General features: G+C 27.2%; 1 protein-coding gene across 1 annotated transcript; it reads left to right on the top strand.

Annotated features, from left to right (window-relative positions):
• Nucleotides 1-14,379: 14,379 nt before the first annotated feature.
• Nucleotides 14,380-18,351, top strand: LOC107422058 (FRIGIDA-like protein 3). Its single transcript, XM_060820268.1, is given in 7 exon segments — nt 14,380-14,757; nt 15,356-15,495; nt 15,602-15,759; nt 15,762-16,532; nt 16,535-16,648; nt 17,100-17,272; nt 17,694-18,351. Coding segments are annotated over 7 exon segments (1,782 nt in total). The 5' UTR covers nt 14,380-14,751; the 3' UTR covers nt 18,114-18,351.
• The last annotated feature ends 2,254 nt before the right edge of the window (nt 18,352-20,605 follow it).

Genomic DNA, 20,605 nt, shown 5'->3' with positions numbered 1-20,605 from the left:
ATATTGGTCGCTGAAACGGTTAAATATTAAAGGCAGAAAGATAACAGGGTAAGTCTGAATGAGGTCCCCTTTTTTTCCTTTAGTGTCTCTTTTTTTGGCTTTAAAAAAATAATAATAATTTGAAAAATAATTTTCCTCCTGCCCCCTATTCAACGGGTCCAATTCCAAAACGCGGTTCACCATTCCACGTATTCAACTGGTATTGCCAATCACCATTTTGCTTTTTTATTTATTTATTATATATATATATATATATAAAATTGTTTTTTGCAATATTTCAGAAGCTACGTGGAATGTCCTATGTGGACCACACATGTTTTAAGTGTTGATTTTGAGGAGCAATTTTTTGATGAAATTATGAAATCCTTAAGCGTTAACTTTTTTAAAATCATTCTAATAATAATGTTATTTCCTTTTCTTGGTTAAATCATTCTAGTATAATGTTTTGTAATTTAATTCTTGAGATTTTTTTTTAAATGCTTTAATCAGTACAGTTTTTATCATTATTTTTATTGACCTATAAATATTTAAATTTAAAATCATTATTCTAAAGATAATTAGCGTGTTTGCCTTTTAATTAAAAATGTTTTGGTATTTTAATATTTGAAAAAAAAAATGACATTTTGATCTTTCAAGTTGAACTTTCTCTGAAATTTTATCTTTAAAATGTCAAAACATGATAAATTTAAAATCAATTTTCTAAACAAAATTCAGTTTAACGATCATGATCATTTATGCAAGAGAAATTTGAATTTAATGATTTACGTGCTTAAATTAGAAGTTCAAGACTAAATTACCAAAACATATTCAATTCAAAAGGGAACACACCAAACGCCCTTCAAAGAATGAGAAAAACTTGTTCACTATAGTATAATGTAAAAAAAATAAAAAAAGATGTTCAATATGGTAAATATAGAGTAAATTTTAAACAAATATTTTCGGTTTTATCATAATCATATTAATAATTTTTAGTTTTAAAAATTACTTTAAAAAATTGACAGATAAATTTTGATTTTTCATAAGTATGAATATAACTGTAATCAAAACATAATTGAAAAGATTTAAATGAAATTTTTCTAGTAAGTATATATATAATCTTCAATTGTTTAATTCTTGAAATGTTTTTTAAAATGTTATAATCTGCACTTTTTTATTATTATTATTAAGAGTTAAAAATTCAAACTTGGAATCATTGTTAAAAAAGAAAAGAAAAAGCTTGTACATGAATGTTTAACAAAGTCATCTATAATCCATACCACTTTTAGTTATCTCATGTAAGTATAAGTCACTTATAATCATATGCACAATATCAAAATAAAAGTTTGTAGATTTTATACATTGTTTAGTAATTGATATTCAATTATAAATTATTTGTTGCACTATATTACTCATACAACTGTTGTTTATATATTTTTTCTTTTTTTTTTTTTAATTCCAAAACTAACATCTCTAAGTTATCCTTATGAGCTTGTTTGAAGTGCTTTATGCGGGGAAAAGAAAGCACTTATTTCATGCTTAATTGGTTTTTCTTTTTTGGAGACACGCTTATTATTATTATTATTATTATTTTATTTTATTTTATTTGTACAATTATTATTGGTTTTTTCAATTCTCATGACCATTTTGACCCCAAAAAAATTCCCATGACCATGAATAATCTTTTAATGATTCGAAATGGATAAAATTGTAGCAAGGTATATACCTACATGCAATCTAATGGATAACAAGTATAAATTCTGCTTAGAGCCTACATGCAATCTAATGGATAACAAGTATAAATTCTGCTTAGAGTTATCAAATATTGAATGTCATAAAAAAGAATGTTGAATGGAAAATGATATTGTATTATCTCCAACCAAAATAATAATAATAATAATAATATCGTATTTATTTTATTAGTTCATTTTTCATGAATTTAAGTTATATTAATTTGTCAACCATTAATATATATATATGTATATATAATTTCACAATTTGATACACAAATTAGATGCTTAATGCATTATTCATATATTTATATTAAACTTTTTCTTTTTTTTCTAAAATTATTACACTCAAAATCTGTATATTGACTGATAAAAATAAAGTATATATTAAAATTAATTTACAATTCTATACCAAAATATCTATTCCATAACTTGAATCATGTTCTAAAGATATTGTTGATGTAGAAATTCACAACTTGACCCATCTTTCAGTTACTTGACATTGTTTTTAAGTCAGTCAGTATAGATCCATTTAAGAGAATGCAAAGTCTAATTTAGATAGAAACATGAATTTATGATAATACTATTTTTTTAATTAAATTTTAAATTATTATTTAAAAAAAATAATAGTTGTGCCACTAGTTTGTCCTTGAGGCCAACATTTTATTCAGAGTAAATATCTCTTTGGTCCCAATTATTTTCAATTGTTTTATAAATGTATTTTTTATTTTGGAAAATTTCACTATAACATTCCAAGTTTTCTTTTTATTTCACATTCCTAAATTCTAAAATGAAACATAAAGGGATTATAATTAAATTCTTTTAAAATAAAAATGTATTTGTGGGGAAAAAAAGGTCAAAACAAAAGATATCCATAGCCATTTTTAGCCATTTATTTATAGCTTTCTAAATGTTATTGGGCTTTATTTGGACATTATACTTCTCAGTGATTATTTATGATTAACGGGGAATGAAATTCACATTAGTTCTCCATTTTCCATATCAAATGCAGAAATTGGTACATCCAGTTTATTAGTTGATTCTCTTCACTAGTGTATATATTTTTTAATTTATTTATTTATCTATTTAAAAATTTATATATTCATATTTTAATTATATGGATTATGTAATAATATATTAGTATGTCATTTGAAAAAAAAAATTAATATTTTGGTATCTATAGTACCTTCTCTTTTTTTTTTTTTTAATTATATATGGTGGTCAAGACTTAATTGATTGCTTCTTCATAAGTGTTCTTGGGTTTTATTCTAATCTCAATTTATAGCTTTGTCATAAGTGTTCTAGGGTTTTATTCTAATTGGACTTTAATTGAGCTGATGAAATCCAAAGTCCACGTATATTTAATTCTATATTATACTTTTGGTTTTATCTTGATGAATACGCATTTTTAAATTGGTTGAAATCACGTAGTTTTATAACCACTCTATTCTCTTCTTTGTTAAAAGTGAGGATTATTTTCACATGACATTGAAAGGGTTACTTGTTTGTGAATAAGAAAAGCCGAAACCCATCTGAGCTGAGCCCAAAAAAAAAAAAAAAAAAACCCACCTGAGCTGAGCCCAAAAAAAAAAAATAATAAAAATAAAAATAAAACAGAGGAGAAAAAGCCTACTTTGTTTTACGATTCCTTTGAGCGGGGAGGGTGGGAAGGCTAATGGACAGAATAACAAATACTAAAACCTTACAAGGTACGTTAAAGTTCAACAAATGTTAAACCAATTTTCAATGGAAAGTAGTGTGAATTATTTTAATCAACCAATCATTTTTATCCTTCAATTGATTTTTATATTACATTTCATTTCTTTTTTTTTTTATTAAATTTGTACATTAGATTTCATTGTTATATACTATAATTTTAAATTCCCTATACCTTCCAATGTTTTTTTTTCCTTAGAAAAAAAGAAAAAGAAAACTTGGTTGCATTATTATAAGACAAGATTAATTGCATTTTAATACATGTTAATAAAAAGTTTGCATTTTTGGTTTTCCATTTTGAAACTCATCACATTAAATTTTAATTTTCAATGTCATGCAAATTGATTAAAGTTGGCTTTTAATTAATGGAGATTAAATGAAAAAAATAAAAATAAAAAAATAAAAAAATAAAAAAAAACAGTTCCTCATGTAGCTCACGGATGTCAAAATGCATTATTTCTAAATTAGCGGGCTAAAATGCAGAGTTCTAAAAACATAGGCCCCTGAAATACATTTAATTCATATATTAAAATATGCATATTTATGTTGTTATATTATTAAAAATGCTTACAAATTGTTATTTGATTTATTTCCAATTTTAGCAAATTCAAAATCTCATTTTTATTTCACTTCTTGTATTTTTTACAAATTATCTATAAATTACGTATTTTAATATTTATTATATTTTGACATTAAATTATTTATAAGTTAGTAAAATTATGTTACATTAATAAACGTTTATGGATACTAATCTTTTTTAATATACTTGTTATTTATATTTTAGTTTAATAATGTACTAAAAATCAAATAAGAAAAAATAAGAAAATAAACTGGAAATACGGATCCCTTTTATTTTAATCATTTTCATGTTTTTAAAATTCTTTATAAAAAAAATGGCTAATAGAATGAGATCTCTTAGTTATATGATTTTGAAAGAAGTATAATATATCCTTTTGAGCTTTCACTCAAGTTTTCCCAAATTATTTTTTTTCTAAATTTGAAAAAAATTGATTGGTTAGTATTAATGTTAAAATTTTGATATCAATGGAGATATTCAAGGTTTTAAATATGAAAATTTTAAAAAAATATCAAAAAGTATTGAATATCGATAGTAACTCACAAAATTGGTAGAAATTTATTTTAAAAAATTAAAATTTTTGTTAAATTTTTTATTAACTTATTTAATCAATCAATTATCAAATTAACTATAAAAATTGCTAAAATATTAAATATATATATATATATATATTATATTTTTGTTAATCAATTGATTTATAGTGAACAATAATGCTTATAAATAAACTATTATTAATAAAAATATACAAAAAAGTACATATTTGATAAAAAATTTGTTTATTAATTAAGGTAAAATAATTATTACAATTACATTATATTTTATAAATGTTATATCAATACTATATAGAACTCTTAAGTAATTGAAAATTGTTGATTTCCTCCTTATTCTTATCTTGAGATATAAAATATAAAAAGTAATTATTAAAATGTATTTCCTTAATAATTTTTCACGTAGTTGTTAATATGCTGACCATATAAATCTTGCATTAAATGTACTTGTTCTTACTATTCAGTGTAATATAATTTATCATATTTTTTTATTTTTATTTACTTAATGTTATCAATTTAAATACTAGCAAAATCAATTTTACATTATATTATATTTTCATATTATTATTTTATAGTATTATTTTTCATTTTTATATATTCAACTATTAATTTGTAATTGTCGGATTATAATGAATCCATTCTATACAAAATGAATACTAAAATATATATATATATATATATATATATATATGTATCAATACTTTATCAATGAAGAGTATCTAGCAAGGTTATTTAATTTAATTTACTCTATTTTACTTATCTTCCTAAATATTTGAAAGGCAATTATAAGGTTTTAAAAAAAAAATTATCATTAAAGTTAATTTGGTGAAAAAAAAAAATTTACTGAATATCAATAATATTTATGAATTTTTTATAAAAAAATTTTAAAATTTTCATTAATATTTCTAAAATTTCCATAGAAATTGACATGAAAATTTTTGAAATTTCGATAAAAAAAATTTAGGAATTCTTTAATCAAATTATTAAATATTTGATATGGATATTTTGGGAAAAAAATTTATGAAAATTTTGATAAAATTTCTGATATTTTAATAAATATTAAAGAAATTTTACTTGTTTCCATTTAAAACCTAAATTTTCTTTTGACACCTTAAAAAAATCGAAGTTTCAATGAAAATTTTGATTTTAAAACCTTGGCTAGTATTTGATATGTAATATTATAAATGCAAATAAAATGAGTATTGTATTATTAATTTATTGTATACAATATATATACTATCTTGGTGTTTTACTAATAAGGAAAAAGATATACAAGAATGTATAAGAGATTAGAATTCATTATGCCCTGCAAGATTGATCTATGAAGCTGAAATTGTTTATAGGAGTTTGGAGACAGCGACTTAGTTAAAGAATCAGCAAACTGATCAAAAGTATAAACATGGGTCACTGTCAATTGTTTGTTGGCCACTGGCTTGCAAATAAAATGGAAATCAATGGCAATGTGTTACATATAGGAATGAAGCATCGAATTGAAGTGTAAGTGCATGGCATCAACATTATCACAATAAATAGTTGTAGTAGAAGAGAGATGTTGCAATTCAAAGAGAAAATTGTGAACCCAAGTAAGCATAGTAGTAATAGCGGCTACAGCCTAACATTTTGCTCCGGTAGAGGATCGAGATACTGTCTTTCGTTTTTTTAAGCACCAATTAATGGGTGTTGCACGAAGAAACACCATAACGCAGAAGTAGAGGTTTTCACTAGTGAAAATCGGACCAGAGATCACATTGGCATGTTGCATATTAGTTTTAGCTAACAAATCAAAAATATATTCTGTTTGAGATTAAAAACCAAAAAAAAAAAGGCCATAGGAACAGTGGACACACCAAGAAAAAAGTTCAGTCCACTGAGATTTTTTAGAGAAAAAAAGGGAGGCAAGAGATGAAACACAATGTTGAGCCAAAATTTTAGAGCTCCCAGTGATGAAGATGATGTTGTCTAGACTCAACAGGATCAACAGCGTTAAGCAAAAAAAAGAAAAAAAGAAAAAAGAAAAAAAAAAGAAAAAAAAAAAAAAGAGGATCTACAGCAATGTACTGTGATTACAATTCATTATTTAAGTTAATTTTTCATATAATGAAAATTAGCGGTAAACCTTAATTTGGTCTGTTTTTCACTTTTTATTATAAACCAAACCACATTACGGAGGAAACTCAAACGTTTGGTTCGATTCATTTGGTTGGGTTGAATATTTTTTTTATTTTTAATAATTTTTAAAAATCTTCTTAATAATTTTTTAAAAAAATATTATTATTTTTAAATGATTTGAATTTAATTATATAATCTAAAAACATAAAAATATATTAAAGTATAATTAACTATAATAAAATAGTAAAAAAAATATATGTAGTATATAATATTAGGTTCAGTTTGGATTATTTTTAATCAAAATCAAATTAAATCGAACCAAACTAGACTAATTTGATTCTGCTCAATTCGGATCCATTTATGCCCACCTTTAATTAAAATATGCTCAAATCAAAACTTTTCTTCATCAAATTTGATAGAAAACTAAAAGTAATATGGAGAATAAATTTTTTACGTTCATTTTTTTTAAACAATGTTGTTCAAATTATTTAAGCATATTTATTTTATATAAGCCAACAATTTAATATTCATTGGTCAATTTTATCAAAGATCTAACAAGAAAATTATTTAGAAAGGGTAAATTGATGTACACCATGCCAAAGTTTAGGGGGGTAATACTTAAAAAAAAGAGAAATTATTTAGTACAGTCAATAAAGGAGAGCTATGTCTGCCATTACTAACACATCATGTTAAAAGGACAACTCAGCCATTTAACATTGTCTCCTCTGTTTACTTAAAATTTTTTTTTTTCATAGGCCATTCTTCTTTCTGGCCAATCCAGTCATCCGTCGTATTAGTTAATTTGAATATGAAATAGTTTTGAATCAATTCACAAGCGAACCAAGAAACAAACTCAATCATGCTGCAATTGTCTTTGTAATCAATATATATGGTAAAGCTAATATATATATATATATATAAAAAATAATTATCCAATTAATATATTCTGATTTTATAACATCATAATACAGCATAAAAAAGTCAAAATCAGAACTATATATATATATATATATATATATATATATATATATATGTGGTAAAGCTAATTTTCTAATTGGAAACTTTAGTAGTTTCCTCTTTTGTTTGGAAATTGAGCTTTGTAGTTTTGAAGGTGAAGTCGTGCTTCTAATGTTCTGTAGCAACTGAACTATTATTAAGAAGAAAGGTTCATCTATTTAGATTTTTATAGGATGCCTCATTTGAATATGGATGCCCCTTTTATGGTATTTACTATTTGGGATTCGAATAATTTTGGGTTCGTAAAGTTTTATTAGGTTTTACAATTATAGGTCATGGGATTTTTGGTTGAATTTCAACTAGAACTTGGTTTATGCATTAAAAATGTGTATTGAATTAGAAGGGAAAAGGATGAAGATAGGGAAATATTAGGTAAAGATCATGGAACCTATGTACAACACACAACTACTCCACATTCTAAAAGAGCCACCTTAAATTGCCAATGATGGCTGGAGACATTTTTTTTAATTATTTATTAAGTCTTTTATATTTTAATATTTTCTTCCTGTTTATGAAACTTCTTACAAGATCTACCGGTGCAAAAGAACCCAACAAAATGAAATTCCATAAACGCAACAGTTTCACACAACAATAATCGAATCAACTTTTTAGAGTTTGAAGAAAACCAATACCATATTTATGGCGTAGTCCCATAGTCGTTTTCTTATTAATGGAGGGGAAGAGCTTGATAAGGCTTGGTGAAGAAGAAGAAGAACGGTTTTGGCAAAGTGAGAAAAGAAATTAAAATTGAAAATTGGTAGATGGAGTTGAACAAATGTCAAACTACTAAGTTGTCTTATTGAGCCATAAGTTATAAGTAGCACACATGGCTTTCTCATGTAGGCTGAGTGCACCACTTCTTAATCTAGGTTATAATGCATGAATGATGCTTTTATTGAATATGCATTGTTTTAAATATACAGTTTCTTTTTCCTTCCTGTGTAATTCTAAAGTTTCAATAATTCTTTTTTAAAATAAATTTTTATTATTTTTTATGAGTTTTATCAATACTTAAAATTTTTAATATTTCTATCAATATTTTTATATTATAAACATTCGTTATTTCTATTCATTCCAATTTTTTTTAACATCGGACACAACAAATATAAAGAGCAAAAATTATTATTTATTTTGAATATTATATTGTTTCCATCTAATAGAGTAGAAGTTTCCTTGCACTACCATCATAATATTTTAGATAATTTTTTAATGAATTTTATATTTCTCTTTATTAATAATATATAGTAAATGTTAATGATTATCAATATATTATTAGCATTGCATATATATATAATTGCTAAAAATATTATTAATTAAAATATATAAAACAATTGGTACAATTAGATTATATATCATAAAATGTCATTTCAATACTACATATAAATTTTGGATAGTTAAAAATTATCAGTCTTTTCTTTATTTTCATTTTGAGATGAAAAATAATTATTAAAAATTGAATCGCTTTTGCAATTTTACATTTAATTATTAATATGTTAACTATAAGAATATTTATTTTAAATTTAGCTATCCTTATTGATAATTATTATATGATATTGGTTGATTATATACAAAATTATTATCCTCTAATGGTTAAGTTAAAAACAGTATCCACAAGTTATTATTTGATAATATTTCATAAATATTTCACTAATTCATTTAGCTACAATTGTAAATAATATATTCCTTATACATCTTTATAATCTTTATTATTTATTTCATATGCATATTTATATTTTTGCTTATATTATAATTTATATATATTTTATTATATTATAAAAATATTAAATTTATTATGGTAAAAAAATGATGGGTAAATTAGACAGTTAAACATTAATTATATTTATTAATTTTTGATAGAAAATTTTTAAGAAAAATTAAATTTAATCTAAGTTTTCTGTAGAAAATTGTTAATATACTAACTATAAAAATATTATATTAAATATAGCTATCATTGTTGATAGTTATTATATGAATTGGTTTATTATATACAAAATTATCATTCTCTAAAGATAGAGTTTAAGATAGTACCCACGAATTATTATTTGACGATATTTCGTAAATTCATTTAATTACACTTATAAAGAATATATTCTCTGCACGTCTTTATAATATTTATCATTTATTTTATATACATATTTGTATTTTTATCTATATTATAATTTATGTATTTTTTTTATAATATTATAAAAATATTAAATTTATTATGGTAAAAAAATAATAGATAGGTAGACAGTTAAACATTAATAATATTTATTAATTTATTGATAGAAAAATTTTAAGAAAAATTAAATTTAAGAGAAGTTTCTATATAAATTTCATGGTAAAAAATTTACATAGAAATTATGAATTTTTTAATAAAATCGTAAATAAATTAATATGATATCTGATAAAAATTTCAATGGAAGTTTCAAAAATTTAACTTGTTTTCATTTGGGACTAACATTTTCTATCCACCTTTTGAAAATATGAAAATTTCAACAAAATTTCCATAAAACTTTTTATCATTTTAAACCTTAGTTGAGCCTAACTAACTCTTCAATCTAAAATGTTAAAAATAAAATAAAAAGTAGATTCAAACTTATTTATAAGAGTTACCACTTCAAAATAAAGAACATGGGTTGAATAAAGAATGAGTTGGGAATGCTCTAACATATTACAGATTATATGCTAGTGTCAACTTTATAACTTAAAAAATGGCTATAATAGTTTTTGGGATAAAAATACCCGCACTTTATTCATAATATCTATTTATGTTAAATATCATAGTCAGTTAAATATAGGATTATAAATATACATAAAATATAAATACATGTATAAATTATTTTATTTATTTAAAAATACGGATAATAATTTGATAACAAAATATATAAATGGAGAGTTTATAAATTCGTTATGTACATGTATAATACATTATAGATTAAAAGTACAGAACTAAAAATATGGATATTAAATATATTTTAAAATACATGATGGCATATAACTATTAGTAAGATGATAATAATTTAATATATTAAAAAATAAAATAAAAAAGTCTTTTTGCACATCTTTTTTGTTATCCTAAAAGACAAAAAATAGTGGAGATTTTTTTTTTTTCACATTTAAAATGTGTTGTGTTTTTTTTTTTTTTTCCATTTATAATTCAGCAATACGTTTAATTTAAACGTTTAAATTTTTTTTTTCGTATATTTGAAATCAATGAAAAAATTGGAATTTTTTATAAAATAAAATACATATGTGTATTATTCGTACTACACACAAATTTACTAACTAGATTACATAATGCATGGATATTTTACATTAAATTGATAAATAATATAATATTGTAATGAACTAAAAATAATATAAAATTATACTATTGTATAAATGAGAACATAAATAAATTTCATACAAGTTTCGGTTTCCAATATGATACTAATAATGCTATGAGCACAAAACTGTTTGCTAGCTTATTTACCAAGTTATGTAACAAAATAATGTGTCATCATTTTAAATGAAAATTGTTTATTTTTAAATTCTACATTTCTTTTTAAAAATAAGGTATTTTGTTTTGCAAGGGTAATAACATGGATATTAGAATTATTATTGTTTTTTATTTTTGACTTTTTTTTATAGTTTAATTAATAATTTTATTTGTAATTTGTAATTTGTAATTTTTTATTTTTTTTTTGGGGGGTGGTTATTATCACTTAAACCCCATAAAATTTGATCCTATTTTAAATTATTTCCAAAAGTTCCAAAAAATTCATAAATTCCTTCTACACAATTAACTTCTATTGAATAAACTCTCACTCTCATAAGTGGACAAATAAAATGCCTCAAACATCTTTAAAACTACTTTTTCTTACAATATATTTTATAGATATTAATATTATTTTAACCATTAAAATTTTAGTACATATTTTGCATTTTTTTTCTCATTTTCTACTGTGTACAAAATGGAAAAAATCATACATTTTTTTATTTTTTACAACTTATATTTTTCTCTTTTTCTTCAAATTTTTTTGTTAATCTCCTTTTGTCAACTTTCTTTTACTTTTCTTTTAACTTATTTTTTACCTTATCATTTTTTCTTTTGTCTCTTAGACATTTTTCTATTTACATGTCAATTTTTTTGTTTTTTGTTTTGTTTTTTTGACTCTCACTTCAATTGCGTTTATAGGTTTCATTCAATGATAAACTCATTATATGGTTTGAATCTCAGTCTATGTTTGGTATACAAAATACGTATTCCTTTAAAAATAGAAATAGTTATTCATAGGAATAGAAAATAAGAAAAATCTTAATAAAATTTCCCCTCTCTTCTTTATAATAAATGGTAAATTTATTAACAAGTAGATTTAAGATAATGATGGATTTTTTTATTTTTTATTTTTACTAAAAAGGATAATGACGGAGTTGTTGAGTTTGATGGATTGATTTGTTTATAGAGATAGGGAATGGATAAATTATTTAACAATAAACAATTGAAGAAAGGAACGACAACGAAAAGATAAATTTAATGATGAAAGGAAAGGAAAATAAAGGAAATGATAGTATATAAAATATTTATTATTTGGTTGAGTTCTGATGGTAAGGAGAGGAAATCAAACAAAAATGAAAAAAAAAATTTATGCAATTTACAAAAATATTTTCCATGAATAATATCTTAATTATATAATAATAAGGTTAGTTTTGAAATATCATTAAATTTCATTAAATTTTTTTCCTTTTCCTCATTTTCCTCTCAATTTTAGATGGAAAACTTAACTGTTTAAAATAAAAGAAACATTTCATTCATTTTCTTTTCTTTTCCTTTCCTTCCTTATCATTTCCTTTCCCCTCATTTTTAGCCATCCCAATAAGAGAGTTAATTCCTTTTGGTTCATTTTCTTTTCTTTCCTTTTTATTCCGTAAGGCATGCGTACAAGACCTTTAACGGGTAAGACCTATTGCTCATGCAATTTAGGATCCTCATTTTGGTTAACCGGCTGTGGAAACTTTTACTCGGGATTGAAAATTGAGTAATTAATGTCTATATAATTATTTCGAATATACTTTTGGATTTGAACTACTCTTTTCTTTATGATAAATAATGAAATTAGTCCAATATCTGTATCTACATTAATTTCCAAACATTCATGATCTAGATGTGAATGAATCCAATTATTTATCCCTCAATCTATTAGTGAACTATCCAATTCGTGCATAGTGTAAAAGAAAAATGAGAAGTGAGGGAAGAGAACAAAGCATATTTTTATCTTTTTCTCCTTCATCTTCAACTTGAAACCCTAACACCAAATCCCTATTGAATTTGCTACGGATGTGAGTGCAAATAAAAGATTTGAGCATAGTTTTAGCAAAAAATAATGATGATGATGATTATATGGGCATAATTTATCTTTTAGGTTTTTCAAAAGAAATTTGAACATAGATTTTTTTTTTTTTTCAGGAGATAAATAAGAGAGGAGCATGTGAGAGGTACACAGAAGAAGAAGAAAGGAGAACATAGAATGAAAAAAAAAAAAAAAAAAAAAGGAGTGGGCCTGTACTCAAAATCCCCAAACCTAATACTATATGGCATGCTTCCCATTATTATTATATTTAATATCAAATGTGCCATTTTTTGATTAAGTTTAACTGAAGTTAATTAATGGTGGAGTGTTTTTGAATTGTTTAAAACTTATATGGGTAATTTAAAATAGAGTCAAACTTTAGGGCATAGATTATAATATGTAATAGTTTAAAGGTTTATATATATATATATATATATTGTCCTTAAAAAAAAAAAAGTAAAAGAAAGGAAATGGGTAGGGAATAAGGATTACCTTTTTAATTATTTTTTTAAATGTTACATTAAAAATGATGAAAAAAAAACTAGAAAATGAAGGAGTAGGAGTAGGATTTTTTAAAATGTTTATATTTAACAAGGATAATTGTTCATCAAACACCCCTTAAACTATAATTGATTTTGCATATGTGGTCCTTACTTATTTATTTATTTTTGTTTGGCAATTTGTCTCCCAAATATTTGTATAAAGGCTTCTTCAAATTTCTATCAAATCCATAATAAAAAAATGTACATTCAAGATACATGTAAAGATACTGTAAATTTCCTTAATGGAGAAATTACTAAGAATATACATCTAAATTCAAGATTCAAATATTGATTCAGATAAAACTAGCATTTATTCCGTGCGATGCATGGTATATCTAATCATAATATATAGTTTTAAAAATAATCTATAATAATTAATTATACTTAAAAGCTTATTTAAAAATTTTGTTATTAATAAATATATTTGGATTTTTTTTTTCAATCTGTACTATAAAATTTTATTAAAAAAAATTATAAATTTGACTTCTATATATAATACTATACAATTATAAAATTCAAATTCAAAAATATTTATCGATATAATATTTTTCATATATGAAATTTTCCTATCTAATTTTTTTATTTATGGAATTTTAATTCAAATTCATTTATATAATTTAATTTAAATTCAAATATATTTAAATAATATTTTCCATCTATAGAATTTAAACGCAAATTCAAACGTATTTTGATTCCTTGTAAATATTATCATAATTTTAAGATTATCTTTTTAATGCAACTTAATGTAAATATATGACCGGATGGTGAATTTTCGGACAAAAAACGTGATGAGATGGGAAATCGTTGGATTTTCACATCAGCATGAATGGCCCAAATTGAATAGCAACTCACGTATGAAATTTTGCCCAAATCTTCCCTTCCCATTCACACCTCTCTTCTTTTCTACTCTTCTCCTCTGCTTCCACACTTCCACCGTTCCAACGACATTGTAAGCTACCACCATCTCCAGCTCGCATGCAAGCCATTCCAGCCCCACTGTTCCATCCAATCTCCACTGGTTCCACCGACCAGCCCTGCCCCAGATTCTCTGTTGCTTCCACCATCTAGGGCTTGGGTTGAATCTTGAAGATCCCCAACTTACAAGCGTTCCAACGCCCAGGGCTTGTCATTGATAATCTCAAATCGATTTAGGGCTTGGGGTTAAAGGCTAGTAGCTGACCATAAACTAGATGACCTTGATTAAGATTTAAGATATAGACACTGATGGAGGTATGATACTACAAATTTGAAATACATTAATTAGATAGTCCATATGATATGATTAGGATTTTAAATGATATGATTATGTTTAGAATTGGGGAATACAAAATTCTGAATTAGGAATCTTCTGGTTGTTGAAGTTGTACTATCAAATTAATAAAGAATGAGATTTAATGGAGAAGAAGAGTCCAACTTAGTTATTTCATATAAAGGTCTTTGGTAATGGAACTACTGCTGTTTGCTATCATACTTTCTTTTTTGGTGAATGCTTATCATCATACTTTCATGTGATAATAAATTATAAATTAAATGAAACTATGATGGTCATTTTATTTGAATAGCATCTGTATTTTTTATTTTTTGGTTATTATTTTACATTTTTGTTTTCTTCTGGAATATGAGATAGGAAGGTTGTGTCTGCCATGCGCTAAGCATAAACAATTATCACAAAAAACCAAGTAATATTAGTTCGTTGATACTATTATTGCAGAAAAACAAGTTACTTTAGTTCTTTGAAACGTAAACAACGTTGTGAATGCTGCCAGGATTAGGAGACTTGGTACCCCTGAGCATTTTGTTTATTTGATAGTTGACTTTTGTATGGCAGGCCAATCTTGACTTGATACAAGCATTCCAAGCTGCTGTTGTAGCTAAAGGATCTGGGAATTCTAGTGCTTCTGTTAACAAATCTCTCAATGCTGTGATTATTGGTGATCTGGGAAGAAAAATTGGTCTTCGGTTAAGCATGTGAAAATTTGATGTCACTACTGCTATATATAATCCTTTGACTACTTTAAATTGGATTTAACATAACATTTTCTCTCATCTTTGTAATCTGTTCAGCTACCTGCAGATTCTCTGCCATGGAAGATACTCAATCAGTTTCGACACTGATAGACTCTACAACGTCTAAGATACAACAGCTTCAGAAAGCATTTGCTGAACTTGAAAGTCACCGAGCAATAACTCATAACTTGAAATGGAAGGAGATTGAAGAACATTTCCATGGGCTTAGAAGTCCTTAAAGAGGCGTTTTCATGAGTTGGAAGATCAAGAAAAGGAGTTTGAAACCAAAACATTGGCAGCTCGTGAAATGTTGGAGAAGAAGGAATCAGCTATTGTAGCCATGGAACAAGCTTCGCTGGAAATCCTCCAAGAGAAGAGAGATGCTGCTATATTTGCAATTGCTGCTGCTCGAGAGAAGCACAGGAAAATATCCTCTGAGGATCCAGATGTTGTCACTGATGAGGGCCAGGGAGGGCTACCATGTGTGGAAGAGAAACCACCAGATGTAATGGCTTCTGAAAGCAACTTTGAAGAAATGAAATTTTCTGAAACTAGGAATGTGGAGGTGAAGTCATATCCCCAGTTAGTGAAACTATGCAAACAGATGGACTCTGAAGGACTTCACAAATTTATATCTGATAATCGAAAGAATCTTGCTGCAATAAGGGAGGAAATTCCACTTGCATTGACAGCTACAGCTAACCCTGCCTGTTTTGTCCTAGACTCTTTGGAAGATTTTTACCGCATGGATGTGCCTAATTTGGATGGGAAGAAGGACTCAACCTTACTGGGTCTTCGTCGAACCTGCATCATGTTGATGGAATGTCTGAGCATTTTGTTAACAAACCTAGATATAGTCTCTGCTTCTGAGGTAATTACAGAAGAGGTTAAGGTGCGGGCAAAGGCAATTGCTGAAGAATGGAAGCCAAAGTTGGATGCCCTTGATATGGATGCTAGCAATGGGAGCTCTTTAGAGGCTCATGCATTTTTGCAACTTTTGGTGTTCAATCTGATTTTGATGAGGAAGAACTATCAAAGCTAATACCAATGGTTTCTCGTCGTCGCCAAACAGCTGACCTTTGCCGTTCCCTTGGATTGTCTGAGAAAATGTCAGGTTTGTCTTTTAATGTGAATGCTACCTAGCAATGTGGATTAAATCTTACCATGTTATTAAATATAGATTATAGCCAATTTTGCAAATATAGATTATTACTGAACCTACACACCTAGCTTTTGAAAATGAGTCCATAGCCAATTTCTTTTGTTCTTTAGAATGCCTCTTATTTTCATCCTAGGTGACTAATACAAAGTAAGTCAATGTATGTGGGTTTTGCATTTGCATATTGTGAAGAGGGTCAGCATATCAGCAAAACTCACTCAGTTTTTTTGGGAAAGTTTTGGTGGAGCTACTTTGGCTTGGATGAGACGATGGACCGACAAGAAGAGGCTTATATGATTTGGCTTGATGGATCAGACAGAAATACCAAGTCTAAAGAAATTTTTTCCAACTATTTTAAAATTCTATAATTTTCTAAAAGCTTCTTCTGTTCTCTTGGATTCTGCAGGTGTAGTTGAAGTACTTGTAAATAGTGGAAGGCAGATTGATGCTGTGAACTTGGCTTATGCGTTTGACCTCACGGAGAAGTTCTCACCTGTGGCTATACTTAAATCTTACTTGAAGGAGGCAAGAAAAGCTTCTTCACGTGTCAAACCTGAAAATGCATCTCCCACTGTACAGGTGCATGATGATTCTCAGCTTTCTTGAAAGTAGTGGTTTGTTGATTTTTGATTGCTTTTATTGAGGGATAAGAGGACACGGCAAGAAACCCATAATTGTGTTCAGACATAGTAATGAGTATGTTCCTTGCCAAAATATCCTTTAACATATGTCTCAGTGCTACTATAACACAGTATCTCTGACTCTGCCATTATTGTTAGATGGCTCCATACTATGATCTATTTTGTATTTTTCCATTAAGAATATTGCTTTGGACACAATGTCAGTTAGTGAGATTGACCTTTGGACAGTATACCAATGTTTCCATCAAACCATTTACCATGTGCGCTGAGGTGGAGGCTGGACAGGGTTTGGAGAAAGAATAGCATTTGTTTTTGCAATGCAAAAGGGACATTCCTAACTTATTTATTTATTGTTTCAGAATGAGGTGAATGAGCGTGAACTGACTGCACTTAAGGCTGTGATCAAGTGCATTGAAGAGCATAAGCTTGAGGAGCAGTACCCTGTGGATCCACTTCAGAAACGGGTTATCCAGCTGGAGAAAGCCAAAGCAGACAAGAAAAGGGTGACTGAAGCTGCAAAGCCTCAACCAAAGAGACCCCGAGCTAATGGTGTTGGATATGTGCCTCGTGTTACTAATATTGCTGCTGAAAAGAATTTTTATCCTAGAGTTGCCGATAATAGGTATCCACAGTACATGTATGAGAGGTCGTATGTTTACCCTGGGCCTAATGAAAACCATTGCCCCTCTCTGCTGGGTTCTGCTACTTACAACCTGTCTCCTGGTCACAGCAACTACTTTGCAAATGGCTACCAGTACCAAACCGCATATCTTCACTAGGAAGTAAAGGTGGCGAAATGGTGACTGATCCTCTCATTTTTAACGGTTAGTCTTTAACCCTTCAGTTCGCTGATATCCCAATGTATGAATGAATTTAGTATTTAAAAAAATGACCAAAAAAGAAAAAAAAAATGAAAAAACTCAAAAAAAAAAAAAAAGTCTTGTTAATTTGTTAGTTGATGTATGAAGAATATATTTTGATCCTCTAATATATGCACTTTGTTTTTCTTTTGTATAAGCGATTATTATATCTTGATTGCATGCAGAGATCCTGCATTTATGGAGATGGCCATAGGACGGAAAGAAAGTGGGATTCTTTCTTTCTTCAATATTTAGAAGTGAAAATAAAAGGAAGCAATTTTATTTAGGGTTAATTGCGCTTTTGAACTTTATGGTTTGGTTGCATTTTGAGTTTCTAAGTTTAAAACATTACAGTTTAGGCCTTCAAATTTTGATTTGTTGCCTTATGGTCTGATTATAATTTTTATTTTTTAGCTAATAGTGGTCAAAGGTAAGAGAGGGAATTAAAATGCAAATCTTAGAAATTAGAGGGGTCTAAATTATGACAAATTAAAATTAGAGGGTTTAAATTGGAAGAAATTGTGTTTTAGTGGTGATCATGTACGATGGTATTGGTACTGTTAAAAACATCTCCAATGGCATGGCATTTGGGCATATGCTATTACCAAAATATGTTTGTTTTGTGGTAATATGGTCAGTTTTACCAGGTTGCTTTGAGAGTTCATATTATCTAGAAAGGAATTTAGTTTTGCAGTGATGTCAATTCGGTTAAGCATGTGAAAATTTGATGTCACTACTGCTATATATAATCCTTTGACTACTTTAAATTGGATTTAACATAACATTTTCTCTCATCTTTGTAATCTGTTCAGCTACCTGCAGATTCTCTGCCATGGAAGATACTCAATCAGTTTCTACACTGATAGAGTCTACAACCTCTAAGATACAACAGCTTCAGAAAGCATTTGCTGAACTTGAAAGTCACCGAGCAATAACTCTTAACTTGAAATGGAAGGAGATTGAAGAACATTTCCATGGGCTTGAGAAGTCCTTAAAGAGGCGTTTTCATGAGTTGGAAGATCAAGAAAAGGAGTTTGAAACCAAAACATTGGCAGCTCGTGAAATGTTGGAGAAGAAGGAATCAGCGAGCGAGAGAGAGAGAGAGAGAGAGAGAGAGAGAGAGTTACAATTGGAAAATACAGGACACAAAACCCTAGAAAACATGGCGGTGAACAAGACAGTTGATGCGCCATCAAATGAAAAACAGACAACGACCATGGCGGCGAACAAGACAGTTGGTGGGCCATCAAATGAAAAACAGACTGGGCAGCATGAGTGCCCGTTTCAGCTGTTCGAAGACTTGGGTGTTGGGCTCGCCGGCCACTTGGCCTTGTACTTCGCTGACGGCTTCGTCAATACCCCGGCCGCTACCGCTACTAGGGTCATCGTTGGCGGCTTCCAGGCGTTCAAAATGAACGCCGCCAGGTTGCCTGCGGATGCGGGAAGATTTGCCGCGTTTTGCGGCTTGACGACGGCGTTCGATAGTTACATTGCACGGGCTTGCGGAGTCAATGATGAGTGGAATTTCGTCGGCGCTGCGGGAGCTGCCGCTGGGCTTGTACAGTGGCGTGGTGGTCTCCGATCATCACTGGGCTCAGCTCTCTCTGTTGCTGCTGTGGCCATCCTGTTTCAGACTTTTGAGGTAAAAGAGTAATTCTACCTAATTTCTATCAGGCTTTTTTATCATATATATATATATATAATATGTTTATTTCCTTCTGGTTGCTATATATAATATGTTTATTTGGAATTGTCTTTTCTAAAAACTTATGGATTTCAATATAATATGTTTATTTGGAGTTACCTTTTGTAAAAACTTATGGATTCTGATTTTGTTGGATCAAACATTGTGTTCCTTGTGGGTTTTATATTAATATTTAAACTCTTGTATTTATCTTTTTTTTTTTTAATCTTATTTAATAGTCTATTAGCTAGGATTATTCCCTTTATTTAAGTGAAAATAAAGGCGAAAATAAACATTGTGGTCATTTATTTGATCCATTTTAATAAAAAAAAAAGCGAAAATAAAATTGAAATTTAAACGATTCAGATATGTGGCTTTACATTGGGTCTGAGCTCATTCCAATTCAAGTTGTGAGGAAAAATTGATTGATTTTTAATTTTTATTTAATTTAAATTTTTTCGTTAGTATTATTATTTTTAATTAAAATTAATGGTATTTAATTTCCCAACAGATCTATCTGGCTTTTTATTTTTATTTTTGGTAAAATAAAAATAATGTCTTAATTTTTTGATATTTTAATTATTAGATTATTATTATTATTATTATGTTTTTTTTACTTGTCCTTTGTTTTCTAGTTGTTGCACATATCCTCTTTATGCTTATCCTCTAGTTCTACTGCTAGGGAAGTCTCAGAGTCTCACACTGGGGTTTTATTTAATTAATCAAT

This window comes from Ziziphus jujuba, chromosome 9 (assembly GCF_031755915.1).
Source record: "Ziziphus jujuba cultivar Dongzao chromosome 9, ASM3175591v1".
Classification (NCBI taxonomy): Eukaryota; Viridiplantae; Streptophyta; class Magnoliopsida; order Rosales; family Rhamnaceae; genus Ziziphus; species Ziziphus jujuba.
The sequence above is the reverse complement of the archived record's forward strand: the minus strand, read 5'-3'. Positions and strand labels throughout refer to the sequence as shown.